A 20,642-nucleotide genomic window follows, 5' to 3' on the forward strand; every position below is an offset into this window, starting at 1 on the left:
CCGGGACCCCCCTGTAAATACTGACACACTCCCCGGGACCCCCTGTAAATACTGACACACTCCCCGGGACCCCCTGTAAATACTGACACACTCCCCGGGACCCCTGTAAATGCTGACACACTCCCCGGGGACCCCCCTGTAAATACTGACACACTCCCCGGGACCCCCTGTAAATACTGACACACTCCCCGGGACCCCCTGTAAATACTGTCACACTCCCCGGGGATCCCCTGTAAATACTGACACACTCCCCGGGACCCCCTGTAAATACTGACACACTTCCGAGGGACCTCCATCTAAAATAACCTCTGAACAATCGATCTTAAATCTGTGTCCCTCTGGTTAACAACACTCCTGCTACTGAAAACAGTTTTAGGAACATGGGAGCAGGATTGGGCCATTCAGCCCATCGAAACTGCCCCACTATTCACTATGATCATGGCTGATCATCCACTTCAATGCCTTTTTCCCCCACACTATCCTCATAACACTTTATATCATTGGTATTTTGAAATCTGTCAATCTCTGCTTTAAACATACTCAATGACTGAGCTTCCACAGTCCTCTGGGTGTGAGAATTGCAAAGATTCACAACCCTCTGAGTAAAGAAATTTCTCCTCATCTCTGTCCTAAGTGGCTTCCCCCTTATTTTGAAATTGCGTCCCCTGGTTCTAGACTCCCCAACCAGGAGAAACATCTTACCTACATCTCCCCTGTCTATCCCTTTCAGTATTTTGTAGGCTTCAATGAGATCACCCCTCATTCTTCGAAACTCTAGAGAATACAGGCCCAGTTTCCCCAATCTCTCTTCATAGGACAGTCCCGTCATCCCGGGAACAAGTCTGGTGAACCTTCCTTGCACTCCCTCTATGGCACTGATATCCTTCCTAAGGTAAGGGGACCAAAACTGCACACAGTACTCCAGGTGCGGTCGAACCAAGGTTCTATACGATTGAAGCAAGACTTCACTACTCCTGAACTCAAATCCTCTTGCGATAAAGACTAACATACCATTCGCCTTCTTAATTACATTCTGCACCTGCATGTTAGCTTTCAGTGACTGATTGACGAGGACACCCAGGTCCCTTTGTACATCTACACTTTCTAATCTCTTACCATTTAAGAAATACTCTGCACATCTATTCCTCCTACCAAAGTTGGATAATCTCGCATTTTTCCACATTATATTCCAATTGCCACGTTCTTGCCCACTCACTAAGTCTGTCCAAATCCCCTTGAAGCTACATTGCATCTTCCTGACAACACACATTCCCACCTAGTTTTGTGTGATCCGCAAACTTGGAAAGACTACATTTGGTCCCCACATCCAAATCATTGATATATATTGTGAACAGCTGGGGCCCAAGCACTGATCCCCGCGGTACCCCACTAGTCACAACCTGCCAACCCGAAAATGACCCATTTATTCCTACTCTCTGTTTTCTGCCTGTTAACCAATCCTTAAGACCAATCATCCAACCAGTCATGGATGAGCTGGACGAACAGCCAACAAAATCGGAACTCAGTGATGTCATCGATTCTCTAGCCAGTGGAAAAGCCCCTGGGAAGGACGGCATTACCCCTGAAATAATCAAGAGTGCCAAGCCTGCTATACTCTCAGCACTACATGAACTGCTTTGCCTGTGCTGGGACGAGGGAGCAGTACCTCAGGACATGCGCGATGCCAACATCATCACCCTCTATAAGAACAAGGGTGACCGCGGTGACTGCAACAACTACCGTGGAATCTCCCTGCTCAGCATAGTGGGGAAAGTCTTTGCTCGAGTCGTTTTAAACAGGCTCCAGAAGCTGGCTGAGTGTGTCTACCCTGAGGCACAGTGTGGCTTTCGAGCAGAGAGATCCACCGTTGACATGTTGTTCTCCCTTTGTCAGATACAGGAGAAATGCCGTGAACAACAGATGCCCCTCTACATTGCTTTCATTGATCTCACCAAAGCCTTTGACCTCGTCAGCAGACGTGGTCTCTTCAGACTACTAGAAAAAATCAGATGTCCACCAAAGCTATTAAGTATCATCACCTCATTCCATGACAATATGAAAGGCACAATTCAACATAGCGGCACCTCATCAGAGCCCTTTCCTATCCTGAGTGGCGTGAAACAGGGCTGTGTTCTCGCACCTACATTGATTGAGATCTTCTTCTCCCTGCAGCTCTCACATGCGTTCAAGTCTTCAGAAGAAGGAATTTTCCTCCACACAAGATCTGGGGGCAGGTTGTTCAACTTTGCCCGTCTTAGAGCGAAGACCAAAGTATGGAAAGTCCTCATCAGGGAATTCCTCTTTGCTGACGATGCTGCTTTAACATCTCACACTGAAGAGTGTCTGCAGAATCTCATCGACAGGTTTGCGTCTGCCTGCAACAAATTTGGTCTAACCATCAGCCTCAAGAAAATGAACATCATGGGGCAGGACGTCAGAAATGCTTCATCCATCAATATTGGCGACCACGCTCTGGAAGTGGTTCAAGAGTTCACCTACCTAGGCTCAACTATCACCAGTAACCTGTCTCTAGATGCAGAAATCAACAAGTGCATGGGAAAGGCTTCCACTGCTATGTCCAGACTGGCCAAGAGAGTGTGGGAAAATGGCACACTGACACGGAACACAAAAGTCCGAGTGTATCAAGCCTGTGTCCTCAGTACCTTGCTCTACGGCAGCGAGGCCTGGACAACGTATGTCAGCCAAGAGTGACGTCTGAATTCATTCCATCTTCGCTGCCTTCGGAGAATCCTTGGCATCAGGTGGCAGGACCGCATCTCCAACACAGAAGTCCTCGAGGCGGCCAACATCCCCAGCTTATACACACTACTGAGTCAGCGGCGCTTGAGATGGCTTGGCCATGTGAGCCGCATGGAAGATGGCAGGATCCCCAAAGTCACATTGTACAGCGAGCTCGTCACTGGTATCAGACCACACCGGCCGTCCATGTCTCTGCTTTAAAGATGTTCTGCAAACGCGACATGAAGTCCTGTGACATTGACCACAAGTCGTGGGAGTCAGTTGCCAGCGTTCGCCAGAGCTGGCGGGCAACCATAAAGACAGGGCTAAAGTGTGGGGAGTCGAAGAGACTTAGTAGTTGGCAGGAAAAAAGACAGAAGCGCAAGGGAAGAGCCAACTGTGTAACAGCCCCGACAAACAAATTTTATCTGCAGCGCCTGTGGAAGAGCCTGTCACTCTAGAATTGGCCTTGAGAGCCACTCCAGGCTCTGCTCCACAAACCACTGACCACCTCCAGGCGCTTATCCATTGTCTCTCGAGACAAGGAGGTCAAAGAGAAGACCAATCATTAAGAGAGCTTTTGGGCCAACCATCAAGAAGATCGCACCCCCACCCCGCCTCAAATCTAAATCAGGGACACAATCACTGACCAACGCAAGCAAATAGACCGCTGGGTTGAGCACTACCTAGAACTGTACTCCAGGGAGAATGTTGTCACTGAGACCGCCCTCAATGCAGCCCAGTCTCTGCCTGTCATGGATGAGCTGGACGTACAGCCAAAAAAATCGGAACTCAGTGATGCCATTGATTCTCTAGCCAGCAGAAAAGCCCCTGGGAAGGACAGCATTACCCCTGAAATAATCAAGAGTGCCAAGCCTGCTATACTCTCAGCACTACATGAACTGCTTTGCCTGTGCTGGGATGAGGGAGCAGTACCTCAGGACATGCGCGATGCCAATATCATCACCCTCTATAAGAACAAAAGTGACCGCGGTGACTGCAACAACTACCGTGGAATCTCCCTGCTCAGCATAGTGGGGAAAGTCTTTGCTCGAGTCGCTCTGAACAGGCTCCAGAAGCTGGCCGAGCGCGTCTACCCTGAGGCACAGTGTGGCTTTCGAGCAGAGAGATCGACCGTTGACATGCTGTTCTCCCTTCGTCAGATACAGGAGAAATTCCGCGAACAACAGATGCCCCTCTACATTGCTTTCATTGATCTCACCAAAGCCTTTGACCTCGTCAGCAGATGTGGTCTCTTCAGACTATTCGAAAAGATTCGATGCCCACCAAAGCTACTAAGTATCATCACCTCATTCCATGACAATATGAAAGGCACAATTCAGCATAGCGGAACCTCATCAGACCCCTTTCCTATCCTGAGTGGCGTGAAACAGGGCTGTGTTCTCGCACCTACACTGTTTGGGATCTTCTTCTCCCCGCTGCTCTCACATGCGTTCAAGTCTTCAGAAGAAGGAATTTTCCTCCACACAAGATCAGGGGGCAGGTTGTTCAACCTTGCCTGTCTAAGAGCGAAGACCAAAGTACGGAAAGTCCTCATCAGGGAACTCCTCTTTGCTGACGATGCTGCATTAACATCTCACACTGAAGAGTGTCTGCAGAGTCTCATCGACAGGTTTGCAGCTGCCTGCAATGAATCTGGCCTAACCATCAGCCTCAAGAAAACGAACATCATGGGACAGGACGTCAGAAATGTTCCATCCATCAATATCGGCGACCATGCTCTGGAAATGGTTCAAGAGTTCACCTACCTAGGTTCAACTATCACCAGTAACCTGTCTCTCGATGCAGAAATCAACAAGCGCATGGGAAAGGCTTCCACTGCTATGTCCAGACTGGCCAAGAGAGTGTGGGAAAATGGTGCACTGACACGGAACACTCTAAGGCAGCGAGGCCTGGACAACGTATGTCAGCCAAGAGCGACGTCTCAATTCATTCCACCTTCGCTGCCTCCGGAGAATCCTTGGCATCAGGTGGCAGGACCGTACTACCAACACAGAAGTCCTCGAGGCGGCCAACATCCCCAGCTTATACACACTACTGAGTCAGCTGCGCTTGAGATGGCTTGGCCATGTGAGCCGCATGGAAGATGGCAGGATCCCCAAGGACACATTGTACAGCGAGCTCGCCACTGGTATCAGACCCACCGGCCGTCCATGTCTCCGCTTTAAAGACGTCTGCAAACGCGACATGAAGTCCTGTGACATTGATCACAAGTCGTGGGAGTCAGTTGCCAGCGATCGCCAGAGCTGGCGGGCAACCATAAAGGCGGGGCTAAAGCGTGGCGAGTCGAAGAGACTTAGCAGTTGGCAGGAAAAAAGACAGAAGCGCAAGGAGAGAGCCAACTGTGTAACAGCCCCGACAACCAATTTTATCTGCAGCACCTGTGGAAGAGTCTGCCACTCTAGAATTGGCCTTTATTGCCACTCCAGGCGCTGCTCCACAAACTACTGACCACCTCTCGGTGCTTACCCATTGTCTCTCGAGACAAGGAGGCCAAAGAGGAATCCATGCCAGTATATTACCTCCTATCCCATGTGCTTTAATTTTACTAACCAACCTCCTGTGGGGGACTTTATCAAAAGCCTTCTGAAAATCCAAGTGTACCACTTTCCCCGACTCTCCTTTATCAATTCTGTTAATAATAGAAGGGGAGGCTGTGGCGTAGTGGTATTATCACTGGATTAATAACCCAGAGACCCAGGGTATTTCTCTGGGGACATGGGTTCAAATCCCACCACAGCAGAAGGTGGAATTTGAACTTAATTAATAAATCTGGAATTTAAAACTAGTCTAATGATGGCCATGAAACCATTGTCGATTTGTTGTAAAAACCCATCTGGTTCACGAATGTCCTACAGGGAAGGAAATCTGCCGTCCTTACCTGGTCTGGCCTACATGTGACTCCAGACCCACAGCAATGTGGTTAACTCTTACATACCCTCTGAAATGGCCTAGCAAGACACTCAGTTCGAGGGCGATTAGGGATGGGCAATAAATGCTGGCTGGGCCAGCGACGCCCACATCCCGTGAAAGAATTTTTTAAAACTCCAGCAGGTTCATCAAACATGATTTCCCATTCATAAATCCATGTAGACTTATATCAGATCATTATTATCCAAGTGACAATTAATAAAACCTTTGGAACAGATTTTCGCATTTCCCCAATGACCGATGTAAGACTAACAGGTCTGTAATTCCCAGTTTTCTCTCTCCCTCCCTTCTTAAATAGTGGGCTGACATTTGCGACCTTCCAATCAGCAGGGCCCAATCCAGAATCTATAGTTTCTCCTTATTTCCTCTATCCAAACCCCTCATGATTTTGAACGCCTCGATTAAATCTCCTCATAACCTTCTCTGCTGCTCCAGTCTCTCCGCATTCATTGAACTCCCTCATCCCTGGGACCCTCCGGGAGTGCAGCATTCCCTCAGTACTGACCCTCCAGCAGTGCAGCGCTCCCTCAGTACTGACCCTCCGACAGTGCAGCACTCCCTCAGTACTGACCCTCCGACAGAGCAGCACTCCCTCAGTACTGACACTCCGACAGTGCAGCACTCCCTCAGTACTGACACTCCGACAGTGCAGCACTCCCTCAGTACTGACCCTCCAGCAGTGCAGCGCTCCCTCAGTACTGACACTCCGACAGAGCAGCACTCCCTCAGTACTGACACTCCGACAGTGCAGCACTCCCTCAGTACTGACCCTCCGACAGTGCAGCACTCCCTCAGTACTGACCCTCCGACAGTGCAGCACTCCCTCAGTACTGACCCTCCGGCAGTGCAGCACTCCCTCAGTACTGACACTCCGACTGTGCAGCACTTCCTCAGTACTGATCCTCCGACAGTGCAGCACTCCCTCAGTACTGACCCTCCGACAGTGCAGCACTCCCTCAGTACTGCAGTGGATTGTCAGCCGAAGTAGTTTGAAGTAGTTGAGCAACCCCAGTTTGTCCAGTCTCTCCAAGAAACCCGAAACATGAAACATGAAAACGTCCATCGTCCCGGGGATCATTCTGCTCAATCTCCTCTGATCTTGCACACTCCAAGGCTCGGACACAACAACTCACCTGCCCTTCCGCTATGCTCAGTGGCTCTGGAGACGACATGGAAACGGCTGGCGATGCCTACTGCAGTGGATCAACATCCGAAAGGGCTGCGGCTCAGGGTAGCTCCTGACCGAGCAGCACCGAGGGTGAGGGGGAAATGAAGATTCCTGGTTCCGATGGTTCGGGTGCTCGGTTAATCCCAGGGGATTCACAGTTGGATAAAAGGCAGTAAACAGGTATGTGGGAGGTTATTTTTTATTTTGACATTGTGACTGTCAGCTGAAACGCCGGGAGCTGTTTTTGCAGGTCGGCATTTAATATCAGAGCAAAAACAAGATCGCCGAGGGAGATGTGATCACCGGCATTGGAGAAAGATCATGATAGCACAACACAGCAAGTACCACCTGAATCCTGTACAATATAGAGTGTTGTACAGTCGGAGGGTCAGTACTGAGGGAGAGCAGCACTGTCGGAGGGTCAGTACAGAGGGAGTGCTGCACTGTCGGAGGGTCAGTACTGAGGGAGTGCTGCACTGTCAGAGGGTCAGTACAGAGGGAGTGCTGAACTGTCAGATGGTCAGTACTGAGGGAGTGCTGCACTGTCGGAGGGTCAGTACTGAGGGAGTGCTGCACTGTCGGAGGGTCAGTACAGAGGGAGTGCTGAACTGTCAGATGGTCAGTACTGAGGGAGTGCTGCACTGTCGGAGGGTCAGTACTGAGGGAGTGCTGCCCTGTCAGAGGGTCAGTACAGAGGGAGTGCTGAACTGTCAGATGGTCAGTACTGAGGGAGTGCTGCACTATCAGATGGTCAGTACTGAGGGAGTGCTGCACTGTCGGAGGGTCAGTACTGAGGGTGTGTTGCACTGTTGCACGGTCAGTACTGAGGGAGTGCTGTACTGTCGGAGGGTCAGTACTGAGGGAGTGCTGCACTGTCAGAGGGTCAGTACTGAGGGAGTGCAGCACTTTCGGAGGGTCAGTACTGAGGGAGTGCTGCACTGTCGGACGGTCACTACTGAGGGAGTGCAGCACTGTCGGAGGGTCAGTACTGAGGGAGTGCTGCACTGTCAGACGGTCAGGACTGAGGGAGTGCAGCACTGTCGGAGGGTCAGTACTGAGGGAGTGCTGCACTGTCGGACGGTCAGTACTGAGGGAGTGCTGCACTGTCGGAGGGTCAGTACAGAGGGAGTGCTGCACTGTCGGAGGGTCAGTACTGAGGGAATGCGGCACTGTCGGAGGGTTAGTACTGAGGGAGTTCTGCACTGTCGGAGGGTCAGTACTGAGGGAGTGCTGCACTGTCGGTGGGTCAATACTGAGGGAGTGCTGCACTGTCAGAGGATCAGTACTGAGGGAGTGCGGCACTGTCGGATGGTCAGTACTGAAGGAGTGCTGCACTGTCGGAGGGTCAGTACTGAGGGTGTGTTGCACTGTCGGAGGGTCAGTACTGAGAGAGTGCTGTACTGTCGGAGGGTCAGTACTGAGGGAGTGCTGCACTGTCGGATGGTCAGTACTGAGGGAGTGCTGCACTGTCGGATGGTCAGTACTGAGAGAGTGCTGTACTGTCGGAGGGTCAGTACTGAGGGTGTGTTGCACTGTCGGAGGGTCAGTACTGAGGGAGTGCGGCACTGTCGGATGGTCAGTACTGAGAGAGTGCTGTACTGTCTGATGGTCAGTACTGAGGGAGTGCTGCACTGTCGGAGGGTCAGTACTGAGGGAGTGCTGCACTGTCGGAGGGTCAGTACTGAGGGAGTGCTGCACTGTCTGATGGTCAGTACTGAGGGAGTGCTGCACTGTCGGAGGGTCAGTACTGAGGGAGTGCTGCACTGTCGGAGGGTCAGTACTGAGGGAGTGCTGCACTGTCGGAGGGTCAGTCCCGAGGGAGTGCTGCACTGTCTGATGGTCAGTACTGAGGGAGCGCTGCACTGTCGGAGGGTCAGTACTGAGGGAGTGCTGCACTGTCTGATGGTCAGTACTGAGGGAGTGCTGCACTGTCGGAGGGTCAGTACTGAGGGAGTGCTGCACTGTCGGAGGGTCAGTACTGAGGGAGTGCTGCACTGTCAGATGGTCAGTACTGAGGGAGTGCTGCACTGTCGGAGGGTCAGTACTGAGGGAGTTCTGCACTGTCGGATGGTCAGTACTGAGCGAGTGCTGCACTGTCTGATGGTCAGTACTGAGGGAGTGCTGCTCTGTCGGAGGGTCAGTACTGAGGGAGTGCTGCACTGCCGGAGGGTCAGTACTGAGGGAGTGCGGCACTGTCGGAGGGTCAGTACTTAGGGAGTGCTGCACTGTCGGAGGGTCAGTACTGAGGGAGTGCCGCACTGTCGGAGGGTCAGTACTGAGGGAGTGCTGCACTGTCGGAGGGTCAGCACTGAGGGAGTGCTGAACTGTGAGAGGGTCAGTACTGAGGGAGTGCTGCACTGTCGGAGGGTCAGTACTGAGGGAGTGCTGCACTGTCGGAGGGTCAGTACTGAGGGAGTGCTGCACTGTCGGAGGGTCAGCACTGAGGGAGTGCTGCACTGTCAGAGGGTCAGTACTGAGGGAGTGCTGCACTGTCAGAGGGTCAGTACTGAGGGAGTGCAGCACTTTCGGAGGGTCAGTACTGAGGGAGTGCTGCACTGTCGGACGGTCACTACTGAGGGAGTGCAGCACTGTCGGAGGGTCAGTACTGAGGGAGTGCTGCACTGTCAGATGGTCAGTACTGAGGGAGTGCAGCGCTGTCGGAGGGTCAGTACTGAGGGTGTGTTGCACTGTTGCACGGTCAGTACTGAGGGAGTGCTGTACTGTCGGAGGGTCAGTACTGAGAGGGTGCTGCACAGTCAGAGGGTCAGTACTGAGGGAGTGCTGCACTGTCGGAGGGTTAGTACTGAGGGTGTGTTGCACTGTTGCACGGTCAGTACTGAGGGAGTGCTGTACTGTCGGAGGGTCAGTACTGAGGGAGTGCTGCACTGTCAGAGGGTCAGTACTGAGGGAGTGCTGCACTGTCAGATGGTCAGTACTGAGGGAGTGCTGCACTGTCAGATGGTCAGGACTGAGGGAGTGCAGCACTGTCGGAGGGTCAGTACTGAGGGAGTGCTGCCCTGTCGGACGGTCAGTACTGAGGGAGTGCTGCACTGTCGGAGGGTCAGTACAGAGGGAGTGCTGCACTGTCGGAGGGTCAGTACTGAGGGAATGCGGCACTGTCGGAGGGTTAGTACTGAGGGAGTGCTGCACTGTCGGTGGGTCAATACTGAGGGAGTGCTGCACTGTCAGAGGATCAGTACTGAAGGAGTGCTGCACTGTCGGAGGGTCAGTACTGAGGGTGTGTTGCACTGTCGGAGGGTCAGTACTGAGAGAGTGCTGTACTGTCGGAGGGTCAGTACTGAGGGAGTGCTGCACTGTCGGATGGTCAGTACTGAGGGAGTGCTGCACTGTCGGATGGTCAGTACTGAGAGAGTGCTGTACTGTCGGAGGGTCAGTACTGAGGGTGTGTTGCACTGTCGGAGGGTCAGTACTGAGGGAGTGCTGCACTGTCGGATGGTCAGTACTGAGAGAGTGCGGCACTGTCGGATGGTCAGTATTGAAGGAGTGCTGCACTGTCGGTGGGTCAGTACTGAGGGTGTATTGCACTGTCGGAGGGTCAGTACTGAGGGAGTGCTGCACTGTCGCAGGGTCAGTACTGAGGGAGTGTTGTACAGTCAGAGGGTCAGTACTGAGGGAGTGCTGCACTGTCGGAGGGTCAGTACTGAGTGAATGCTACAGTGTCGCAGGGCCTGTACTGAGGGAGCGCTCCCTATCTCTGTAATGTCCTCCAGCCCCTACAACCCTCCTTATCTCTGTAACCTCCTCCAGCGCCTACAACCCTCCCTATCTCTGTAACCTCCTCCAGCCCCTACAACCCTCCCTATCTCTGTAATGTCCTCCAGCCCCTACAACCCTCCCTATCTCTGTAACCTCCTCCAGCACCTACAACCCTCCCTATCTCTGTAACCTCCTCCAGCCCCTACAATCCTCCCTATCTCTGTAACCCCCTCCAGCCCCTACAACCCTCCCTATCTCTGTAACCTCCTCCAGCCCCTACAACCCTCCCTATCTCTGTAACCTCCTCCAGCCCCTACAACCCTCCCTATCTCTGTAACCTCCTCCAGCACCTACAACCCTCCCTATCTCTGCAACCTCCTCTAGCCCCTACAACCCTCCCTATCTCTGTAACCTCCTCCCGCCCCTACAACACTCCTCATCTCTGTAACCCTCCTCCAGCCCCTACACCCCTCCCTATCTCTGTAAACTCCTCCAGCCCCTACACCCCTCCCTATCTCTGTAACCTCCTCCAGCCCCTACAACACTCCCCATCTCTGTAACCCTCCTCCAGCCCCTACAACCCTCCCTATCTCTGTAACCTCCTCCAACCCCTACAACACTCCCTATCTCTGTTACCTCCTCCAGCCCCTACAACCCTCCCTATCTCTGTAACCTCCTCCAGCCCCTACAACCCTCCGAGATCTCTGCGCTCCTCCAATTCTGACCTCTTGAGCATCCCCCGATTTTAATCTCTCCACCATTGGCGGCCGTGCCTTCAGCTGCCTGGGCCCTGAGCTCTGGAATTCCCTCCCTAAACCTCTCCGCCTCTCTCTCTCCTCCTCTTTAAGTCTCTCCTTAAAACCTCCCTCTTTGACCCAGCTTTTGGTCACCTGACCCTAATATCTGTTGAAGTGTCTCGGGGTCAGATTTAGATTTCTAACATTCCTGTTGAGCATCTCGGGATGTTTTCTTGTGTTAGAAGTGCTGCAGATGTGGAGGTTGTTGTTGAATCTCTCCTCCTTTCCACCTGGGCCTCCGTTGCGGTGTGTGGAAATCATGGATGCCCCCGGGCTGTGCCCTTCCTCCACGCTCCAGGACAACACCCAGCTGGCCCCGATTCACCTCCCCTTTAAGAGCTGCCAGGGAGTTTGCAGCCAATGAGCTGCGGGTTTATTGTTGGCTGCACGCACCAGGCATTGTGAATGAGCAGGTATTTCGTGAGTTGACGACACAAGAGACAGGAGCAGGGGGAGGCCATTCGGCCCCTCGACCCTGCTCTCCCATTCAATACGATCAGGGCTGATCCTCCACCTCATCTCCACTTTCCCGCCCTCTCCCCGTATCCCTCAATTCCCTCAGTGCCCAAAAATCCCTCGATCTCCATCTTGAATATACTCAACGACTGAGCATCCACAGCTCTCCGGGGGAGAGAATTCCAAAGGTTCACAACCCTCGGAGTGAAGACATTTCTCCTCATTTCAGTCCAAAATAGCCGCCCCTTATCCTGAGACTGTGATACCCACCCCTCCCCCTCCCCAGTTCCAGACTCTCCAGCCAGGGGGGTGGAAACAGCCTCTCAGCATCTACCCTGTCAAACCCTCTCAGAATTTTATACATTTCAATCAGATCACCTCTCGTTCTTCGAAACTCCGGGGAATATCGGCCCAGTCTGCTCGATCTCTCCTCGTCGGACACTCCCCTCATCCCGGGAGTCAGTCCGGTGAACATCCGTCACACTACCTCCATGGCAAATGTATCCTTCCTTCGATAAGGAGACCAGAACTGTACCCAGTACTCCAGGTGCTGTCTCGTCAAGTCCCAGTATTCAGTCTTCTGCTTAAATTCCGACGTCTTTGTAACAAAGGCTAACACACCATTTGACCTTCCTAATTGCTCGCTTTACCGACGTGTTAACTTTCCGTGATTCCCCAGTTGCCCCGTTGTCGGTCAATCCAATGTTGACGCCTTTGTCTCAGCCTCTCTCTCCTCTCTCTCTCTCTCTCTCTCTCTCTCTCTCATCATCAACCACGTGCATGGCCTCCCTCTGGTGCCTCTCGCTGGTAATACCTAGTGTTTGTGATATTTGGAATGGAGTTGAAAGCCTCAGGGGGTGTCATTAACGCACACTTAGATTCAAGTGCGGCCTCCAAGCTCGCCGTCAGAACAATCCATCAAAAACACCTTGAAATTCCTATGAGAATCAACGACCGTCAGCATAATTTAACAGCAAGCCCCAGGAGTTAACAACGGGAAAGGCCTGTCGCAAAATTTGGTCACGATTTTCAAAGTGTGGGGGGATATTTACTCTGTATTTTTTTTTAGGTGGCCTTTATACCCCAGGCCCCTTTTATATATTTTATGTCAAGGGGGCCTTTATTCCTCAGGCCCCCTTTATATACATATTTTTAAAATAACTTTATTAAAATCAAATAAACAAAAAACGCAAATTAAAATGCCATTCTCGGCGTCGACAATGCACTCCAGTCCCTGCGGTGCCCACCGGTCGCGCAAGGCCTCAAGCGTACCGGCGGACACCGCATGCTCCTTCTCCAGGGACACCCGGGCGCGAACGTAACCGCGGAGGAGGGGCAGGCAGTCATGGAGGACGGACCCCCCCACCCCCCACACCGATGGCCCGCAACCTGGACCTGTGAATTGCCACCTTGGCCAAGCCCCAGGAGCAGACCGACGAGGAGATCCTCCTCCCGGCCCACGCCCCTCCGCACCGGGTGCCCAAAGATCAGGAGCGTGGGACTGAAGTGCAGCCAGAACGTGAGGAGCAGCCCCTTCAAGTACTCAAAGAGGGGCTGCAACCTCGCACACTCCATATATACATGGAACACGGACTCGTCCAGGCCGCAGAAGTTACAGACGGCTTGGGAGTCCGTGAACCTACTTAAAAGTCTATTGCACGGGACTGCTCTGTGCAGCACCCTCCACCCCAGGTCCCCGATGTAAAGGGGGAAGACTCCCGCGTAGAGAGACCTCCATCGGGGTTTCCCCTCGCCGCCAGATGGCAACGCGGACCGCCAGGGCGTGTCCGGCCGGCTGACGAGGGCGAGGAAGTGGAGAGTGTACAGGAGCAGCCCGTACAGGAAACCCCTCCGCGCCGATTGGAATGGCACGGAGGGCATTTCCGAGAGGCAGCTCGGATTGTGCGGGACCGGCTCCCGAGGAGGGTTTCGGGGCCTGGGTCCGATGAGCAGTTCCGGCCGAGCGGGGGTCAGCTCGGTCGGGAGCGCTCCGCTCTCCCGAGCCCCCTCGCCACCCGCTGTGAGGGGCGTCCCGGGGGCTTCGGCTACTCCTCTGCCCGCCGGACCGTCCCCGGAGTCGGCTGCCCGGACAGCCAAGGTGCTCTCCTCCGTCAGCGGGGCACCTGACTGGAGGCGACCATGTTCCATACTCGGAATAGATCCCGGTAAAAGACAGGCAACTCCCTCAGAGAGGCGCGGCTAACGGACTCCACCGGGAGCTGCGTGTCATCTTGAAGGCAGTGACACTGGCGGAAAAAATACGTCGCCAGCGCACACCATCTGGGAGGACGCTCGACGTACAGGTATCTCTGCAGGGTCCGAAGGCGGAGAGTCGCAGCCTGGATGCGGACGCACACCAGCGACTGACCGCCCTCCTCAATCGGGAGACTCAGGACCGCGGCAGAGACCCAGTGCTTCCTCTTACCCCAGAAGAAATCGACGAGTTTCTTCTGGATCTTGGTGGCAAATGCAGGGGGCGGGGCCAAAGTGACCAACCGGTACCACAGCATGAAGGCCACCAGTTGGTTTATGACCAGCGCTCGGCCCCTGTAGGAAAGCACTCGGAGCAGTCCTGTCCAGCGCCCCAGCCGAGCGGTGACTACAGAAAAGGTCTGCTGGCAGTCGCGCATCCTCCGCAAGTCAATGGGATCTGTGACCGCGAGGAGCACGTCGTCGGCGTAAGCCGAGAGAATGACCCGCATGGCCGGCTCGCGCAGAGCCAATCCCGTCAACCTCCTGCGAAGCAGACACAGGAAGGGCTCCACGCAGATGGTATACAATTGGCCGGACATGGGGCACCCCTGACGCACTCCTCTCCCAAAGCGAAGGGGCGCTGTCATAGAACATAGAACAGTACAGCACAGTACAGGCCCTTCGGCCCACGATGTTGTGCCGACCCTTTAACCTACTCTAAGATCAAACTAACTCCCTACCCTTCATTCTACTATCATCCATGTACCTATCCAAGAGTCGCTTAAATGTCCCTAATGTATCTGCTTCTACTACCACCACTGGCAGCACATTCCACGCACCCACCACTCTCTGTGTAAAGAACCTACCTCTGACATCTCCCCGAAACCTTCCTCCAATCACCTTAAAATTATGCCCCCTGGTGATAGCCCTTTCCGCCCTGGGAAAAAGTCTCTGACTATCCACTCTATCTATGCCTCTCATCATCTTGTACCCCTCTATCAAGTCACCTCTCATCCTTCTTCGCTCCAATGAGGAAAGCCCTAGCTCCCTCAATCTTTCTTCGTAGGACATGCCCTCCAGTCCAGGCAGCATCCTGGTAAATCTCCTCTGCTCCCTCTCTAAAGCTTCCACATCCTTCCTATAATGAGGCGACCAGAACTGAACACAATATTCCAAGTGTGGTCTAACCAGGGCTTTATAGAGCTGCAGCATAACCTCGCGGCTCTTAAACTCAATCCCCCTGTTAATGAAAGCCAACACCCCATACGCCTTCTTAACAACCCTATCAACTTGGGTGGCAACTTTGAGCGATCTATGGACATGGACATTAACTTTGACGAGACACTCTGCGGCAGCGTATAAAAGTCGGACCCTGGACACAAAATGCGGCCCGAATCCGAAAGCGCGCAGAGTCCCGAAAAGGTATTCGTGATCCACCCTGTCGAACACCTTCTCCTGATCGAGGGAGAGAAAGGCGACCGACTGACCAGTCCTCTGGGAAAGATGGATCAGGTCCCGGACCAGGTGGATGTTGTCCTGGAAGGACCGGCCCAGGACCGTGTAGGACTGGTCGGGGTGGATCACGTGGGCCAGCTCGGAGCCCAGGCGGGTAGACATAGCCCAGGCAAAGATCTTACAATCCGTGCTGAGGAGGGAGACCGGACGCCAGTTTTTAAGCAGGCAGAGATCGCCCCTCTTCGGCAGCAGGACGATGACCGCCCTGTGCCACGAGAGGGGCATCTCCCCGGTCGCCAGGCTTTTCCCCAGGACCCACGCGTTTTCGCCCCCCAGGACATCCCAGAATGCCCTGAGGAACTCCATGGTCAACCCATCCAGCCCTGGGGATTTGCCCCTCGAGAGCTGGTGGAGGGTGCCAGTCAGCTCCGCCAACATGAGCGGAGCCTCCAATCCTTCGGCGCCCTCCGGGCTGATCTGCGGCAGGTCCTCCCACAAAACTCTGCGCGCGTCCTCGCTGGACGGATCCGGAGAGAACAACGCACTGTCATAAGTACGGACCAGGAGGCCCATTCCCTCCGGATCCGTGATGGAGGATCCGTCGTCAGCCAGCAGCTCGACGAGCTGCATACGGACCCCCCGCCATTTTTCCAGCGAGTAGAAGAAGGGTGAGGCGCGGTCCAAATCTTCCAGGATCTGGATCCGCGACCCCACGTACGCGCCTCGGGACCCTATGAGCTGCAGGTCCCTTAGCGCGCCCTTCTTCTCTTTGTACGCCTGCCACAGGGCCGGGTCCGCGACGGCATGACCGAGGTGGGAATCCAAGTCGAACACCTCACTCTCAAGGCGCCCGATCTCGGCTTCCCGCCTCTTGGTGATGTCTGTGGAGGGTGATGTCGGTAGACGGTGATGTCGGTAGAGGGTGATGTCGGTAGAGGGTGATGTCAATAGAGGGTGATGTCGGTAGAGGGTGATGTCGGTAGAGGATGATGTCGGTAGAGGGTGATGTCAGTAGAGGGTGATGTCGGTAGAGGGTGATGTCGGTAGGGGGTGATGTCATTAGAGGGTGATGTCAGAAGAGGGTGATGTCGGCAGAGGGTGATGTCATTAGAGGGTGATGTCGGTAGAGGGTGATGTCATTAGAGGGTGATGTCAGAAGAGGGTGATGTCGGCAGAGGGTGATGTCATTAGAGGGTGATGTCGGTAGAGGGTGATGTCATTAGAGGGTGATGTCGGTAGAGGGTGATGTCGTTAGAGGGTGATGTCGGTAGAGGGTGATGTCGGTAGAGGGTGATGTTTGTGGAGGGTGATGTCTTTAGAGGGTGATGTCATTAGAGGGTGATGTCAGTAGGGGGTGATGTCGGTAGGTGGTGATGTCGGTAGAGAGTGATGTCGGTGGAGGGTGATGTCAGTAGAGGGTGATGTCAGTAGGGGGTGATGTCGGTGGAGGGTGATGTCAGTAGAGGGTGATGTCAGTAGGGGGTGATGTCGGTGGAGGGTGATGTCGGTAGAGGGTGATGTCAGTAGAGGGTGATGTCAGTAGGGGGTGATGTCATTTGAGGGTGATGTCGGTGGAGGGTGATGTCATTAGAGGGTGATGTCAGTAGGGGGTGATGTCGGTGGAGGGTGATGTCGGTAGAGGGTGATGTCAGTAGAGGGTGATGTCAGTAGGGGGTGATGTCATTTGAGGGTGATGTCAGTAGGGGGTGATGTCGGTGGAGGGTGATGTCAGTAGAGGGTGATGTCAGTAGGGGGTGATGTCATTTGAGGGTGATGTCGGTGGAGGGTGATGTATTTAGAGGGTGATGTCGGTAGGTGGTGATGTCGGTAGAGAGTGATGTCAGTAGAGGGTGATGTCGGTCGAGGGTGATGTCAGTAGTGGGTGATGTCAGTAGGGGGTGATGTCGGTAGAGGGTGTTGTCAGCAGAGGATGATGTCGGTAGAGGGTGATGTCGGTCGAGGGTGATGTCAGTAGAGGGTGATGTCGGTAGAGGGTGATGTCATTAGAGGGTGATGTCAGTAGGGGGTGATGTCAGTAGGGGGTGATGTCGGTAGAGGGTGATGTCATTAGAGGGTGATGTCAGTCAGGGGTGATGTCAGTAGGGGGTGATGTCATTTGAGGGTGATGTCGGTGGAGGGTGATGTCCTTATATGGTGATGTCAGTAGGGGGTGATGTCGGTAGGGGGTGATGTCATTAGAGGGTGATGTCAGAAGAGGGTGATGTCGGCAGAGGGTGATGTCATTAGAGGGTGATGTCGGTAGAGGGTGATGTCGTGAGAGGGTGATGTCATTAGAGGTTGATGTCGGTAGGGGGTGATGTCGGTAGAGGGTGATGTCGGTAGGGGGTGATGTCAGTAGGGGGTGATGTCAGTAGGGGGTGATGTCAGTAGGGGGTGATGTCGGTAGAGGGTGATGTCATTAGAGGGTGATGTCAGTCAGGGGTGATGTCAGTAGGGGGTGATGTCATTTGAGGGTGATGTCGGTGGAGGGTGATGTCCTTATATGGTGATGTCGGTAGGGGGTGATGTCGGAAGGGGGTGATGTCAGTAGGGGGTGATGTCAGTAGGGGGTGATGTCGGCAGAGGGTGATGTCAGTAGAGGGTGATGTCATTAGAGGGTGATGTCATTAGAGGGTGATGACAGTAGAGGGTGATGTCGGTAGGGGGTGATGTCTTTAGAGGGTGATGTCGGTAGAGGGTGATGTCGGTAGAGGATGATGTCGAAAGTGGGTGATGTCTTTAGAGGGTGATGTCGGTAGAGGATGATGTCGAAAGGGGGTGATGTCTTTAGAGGGTGATGTCGGTAGAGGGTGATGTCATTCGAGGGTGATGTCTTTAGAGGGTGATGTCATTCGAGGGTGATGTCGGTAGAGGATGATGTCGGTAGAGGGTGATGTCATTCGAGGGTGATGTCATTCGAGGGTGATGTCGGTAGAGGGTGATGTCATTCGAGGATGATGTCATTCGAGGGTGATGTCTTTAGAGGGTGATGTTTGTGGATGGTGATGTCATTCGAGGGTGATGTCTTTAGAGGGTGATGTCAGTAGAGGGTGATGTCGGTAGAGGGTGATGTCATTCGAGGGTGATGTCTTTAGAGGGTGATGTTTGTGGAGGGTGATGTCATTCGAGGGTGATGTCTTTAGAAGGTGATGTCGGTAGAGGGTGATGTCATTCGAGGGTGATGTCATTCGAGGGTGATGTCGGTAGAGGGTGATGTCATTCGAGGGTGATGTCATTCGAGGGTGATGTCTTTAGAGGGTGATGTTTGTCGAGGGTGATGTCATTCGAGGGTGATGTATTTAGAGGGTGATGTCGGTAGAGGGTGATGTCGGTAGAGGGTGATGTCGGTCGAGGGTGATGTCAGTAGGGGGTGATGTCAGTAGAGGGTGATGTCGGTAGAGGGTGATGTCAGTAGAGGGTGATGTCGGAAGAGGGTGATGTCATTCGAGGGTGATGTCGGTAGTGGGTGATGTCGGTAGAGGGTGATGTCAGTAGAGGGTGATGTCGGTGGAGGGTGATGTCGGTAGAGGGTGATGTCAGTAGAGGGTGATGTCAGTAGAGGGTGATGTCGGTAGAGGGTGATGTCAGTAGAGGGTGATGTCAGTAGAGGGTGATGTCGGTAGAGGGTGATGTCAGTAGAGGGTGATGTCATTAGAGGGTGATGTCGGTAGAGGGTGATGTCAGTAGAGGGTGATGTCAGTAGAGGGTGATGTCGGTAGAGGGTGATGTCAGTAGAGGGTGATGTCAGTAGAGGGTGATGTCGGTAGAGGGTGATGTCAGTAGAGGGTGATGTCATTAGAGGGTGATGTCGGTCGAGGGTGATGTCGGCAGAGGGTGATGTCAGTAGAGGGTGATGTCATTAGAGGGTGATGTCGGTAGAGGGTGATGTCGGTAGAGGGTGATGTCAGTAGAGGGTGATGTCAGTAGAGGGTGATGTCGGTAGAGGGTGATGTCGGTAGACGGTGATGTCAGTAGAGGGTGATGTCATTAGAGGGTGATGTCGGTAGAGGGTGATGTCGGTAGAGGGTGATGTCAGTAGAGGGTGATGTCAGTAGAGGGTGATGTCAGGAGAGGGTGATGTCAGTAGAGGGTGATGTCGGTAGAGGGTGTTGTCAGTAGAGGGTGATGTCAGTAGGGGGTGATGTCAGTCGAGGGTGATGTCGGTAGAGGGTGATGTCGGTAGAGGGTGTTGTCAGTAGAGGGTGATGTCAGTAGAGGGTGATGTCATTAGAGGGTGATGTCAGTAGAGGGTGATGTCGGTAGAGGGTGTTGTCAGTAGAGGGTGATGTCAGTAGGGGGTGATGTCGATAGAGGGTGATGTCAGTAGAGGGTGATGTCGGTAGAGGGTGATGTCAGTAGAGGGTGATGTCAGTCGAGGGTGATGTCGGTAGAGGGAGTTGTCAGTAGAGGGTGATGTCAGTAGAGGGTGATGTCGATAGAGGGTGATGTCAGTAGAGGGTGATGTCGGTGGAGGGTGATTTCTGTAGAGGGTGATGTCGGTGAGGGGTGATGTCAGTAGAGGGTGTTGTCGGTAGAGGGTGATGTCAGTAGAGGGTGATGTCAGTAGAGGGTGATGTCGGTAGAGGGTGATGTCGGTAGAGGGTGATGTCAGTAGAGGGTGATGTCGGTAGAGGGTGATGTCGGTAGAGGGTGATGTCAGTAGAGGGTGATGTCGGTAGAGGGTGATGTCGGTGAGGGGTGATGACAGTAGAGGGTGTTGTCGGTAGAGGGTGATGTCAGTAGAGGGTGATGTCAGTAGAGGGTGGATGTCGGTAGAGGGTGATGTCGGTAGAGGGTGATGTCGGTAGAGGGTGTTGTCAGTAGAGGGTGATGTCATTAGAGGGTGATGTCAGTAGAGGGTGATGTCAGTAGGGGGTGATGTCGGTCGAGGGTGATGTCGATAGAGGGTGATGTCGGTAGAGGGTGATGTCAGTAGAGGGTGATGTCATCAGAGGGTGATGTCAGTAGAGGGTGATGTCAGTAGAGGGTGATGTCGGTAGAGGGTGATGTCAGTAGAGGGTGATGTCGGTAGAGGGTGATGTCAGTAGAGGGTGATGTCGGTAGAGGGTGATGTCGGTAGAGGGTGATGTCATTAGAGGGTGATGTCAGTAGAGGGTGATGTCGGTAGAGGGTGATGTCAGTAGAGGGTGATGTCATTAGAAGGT

General features: G+C 53.5%; 1 protein-coding gene across 7 annotated transcripts in view; it reads right to left on the minus strand.

Annotated features, from left to right (window-relative positions):
• LOC137345261 (membrane-spanning 4-domains subfamily A member 5-like) overlaps positions 1-12,567 on the minus strand; it is a 47,715-nt gene extending 35,148 nt beyond the window's left edge. For 4 of the 7 annotated variants that reach the window (XM_068008734.1, XM_068008729.1, XM_068008732.1 and 1 more), the window contains exon 1: positions 12,208-12,567. Coding sequence is in view for 3 of the 7 variants with exons in the window: in XM_068008730.1 (XP_067864831.1) it covers positions 6,825-6,863 (39 nt within the window). In the remaining 4 variants the exon portion in view is untranslated. Of the gene's footprint in view, positions 1-6,824; positions 6,914-12,207 lie in introns of those variants that run through there. The other 3 variants (XM_068008730.1, XM_068008731.1, XM_068008727.1) reach the window with 1 other exon arrangement.
• Between the last annotated feature and the right edge of the window lie 8,075 nt (positions 12,568-20,642).

Source organism: Heterodontus francisci, chromosome 28, assembly GCF_036365525.1.
Source record: "Heterodontus francisci isolate sHetFra1 chromosome 28, sHetFra1.hap1, whole genome shotgun sequence".
Taxonomy (NCBI): domain Eukaryota; kingdom Metazoa; phylum Chordata; class Chondrichthyes; order Heterodontiformes; family Heterodontidae; genus Heterodontus; species Heterodontus francisci.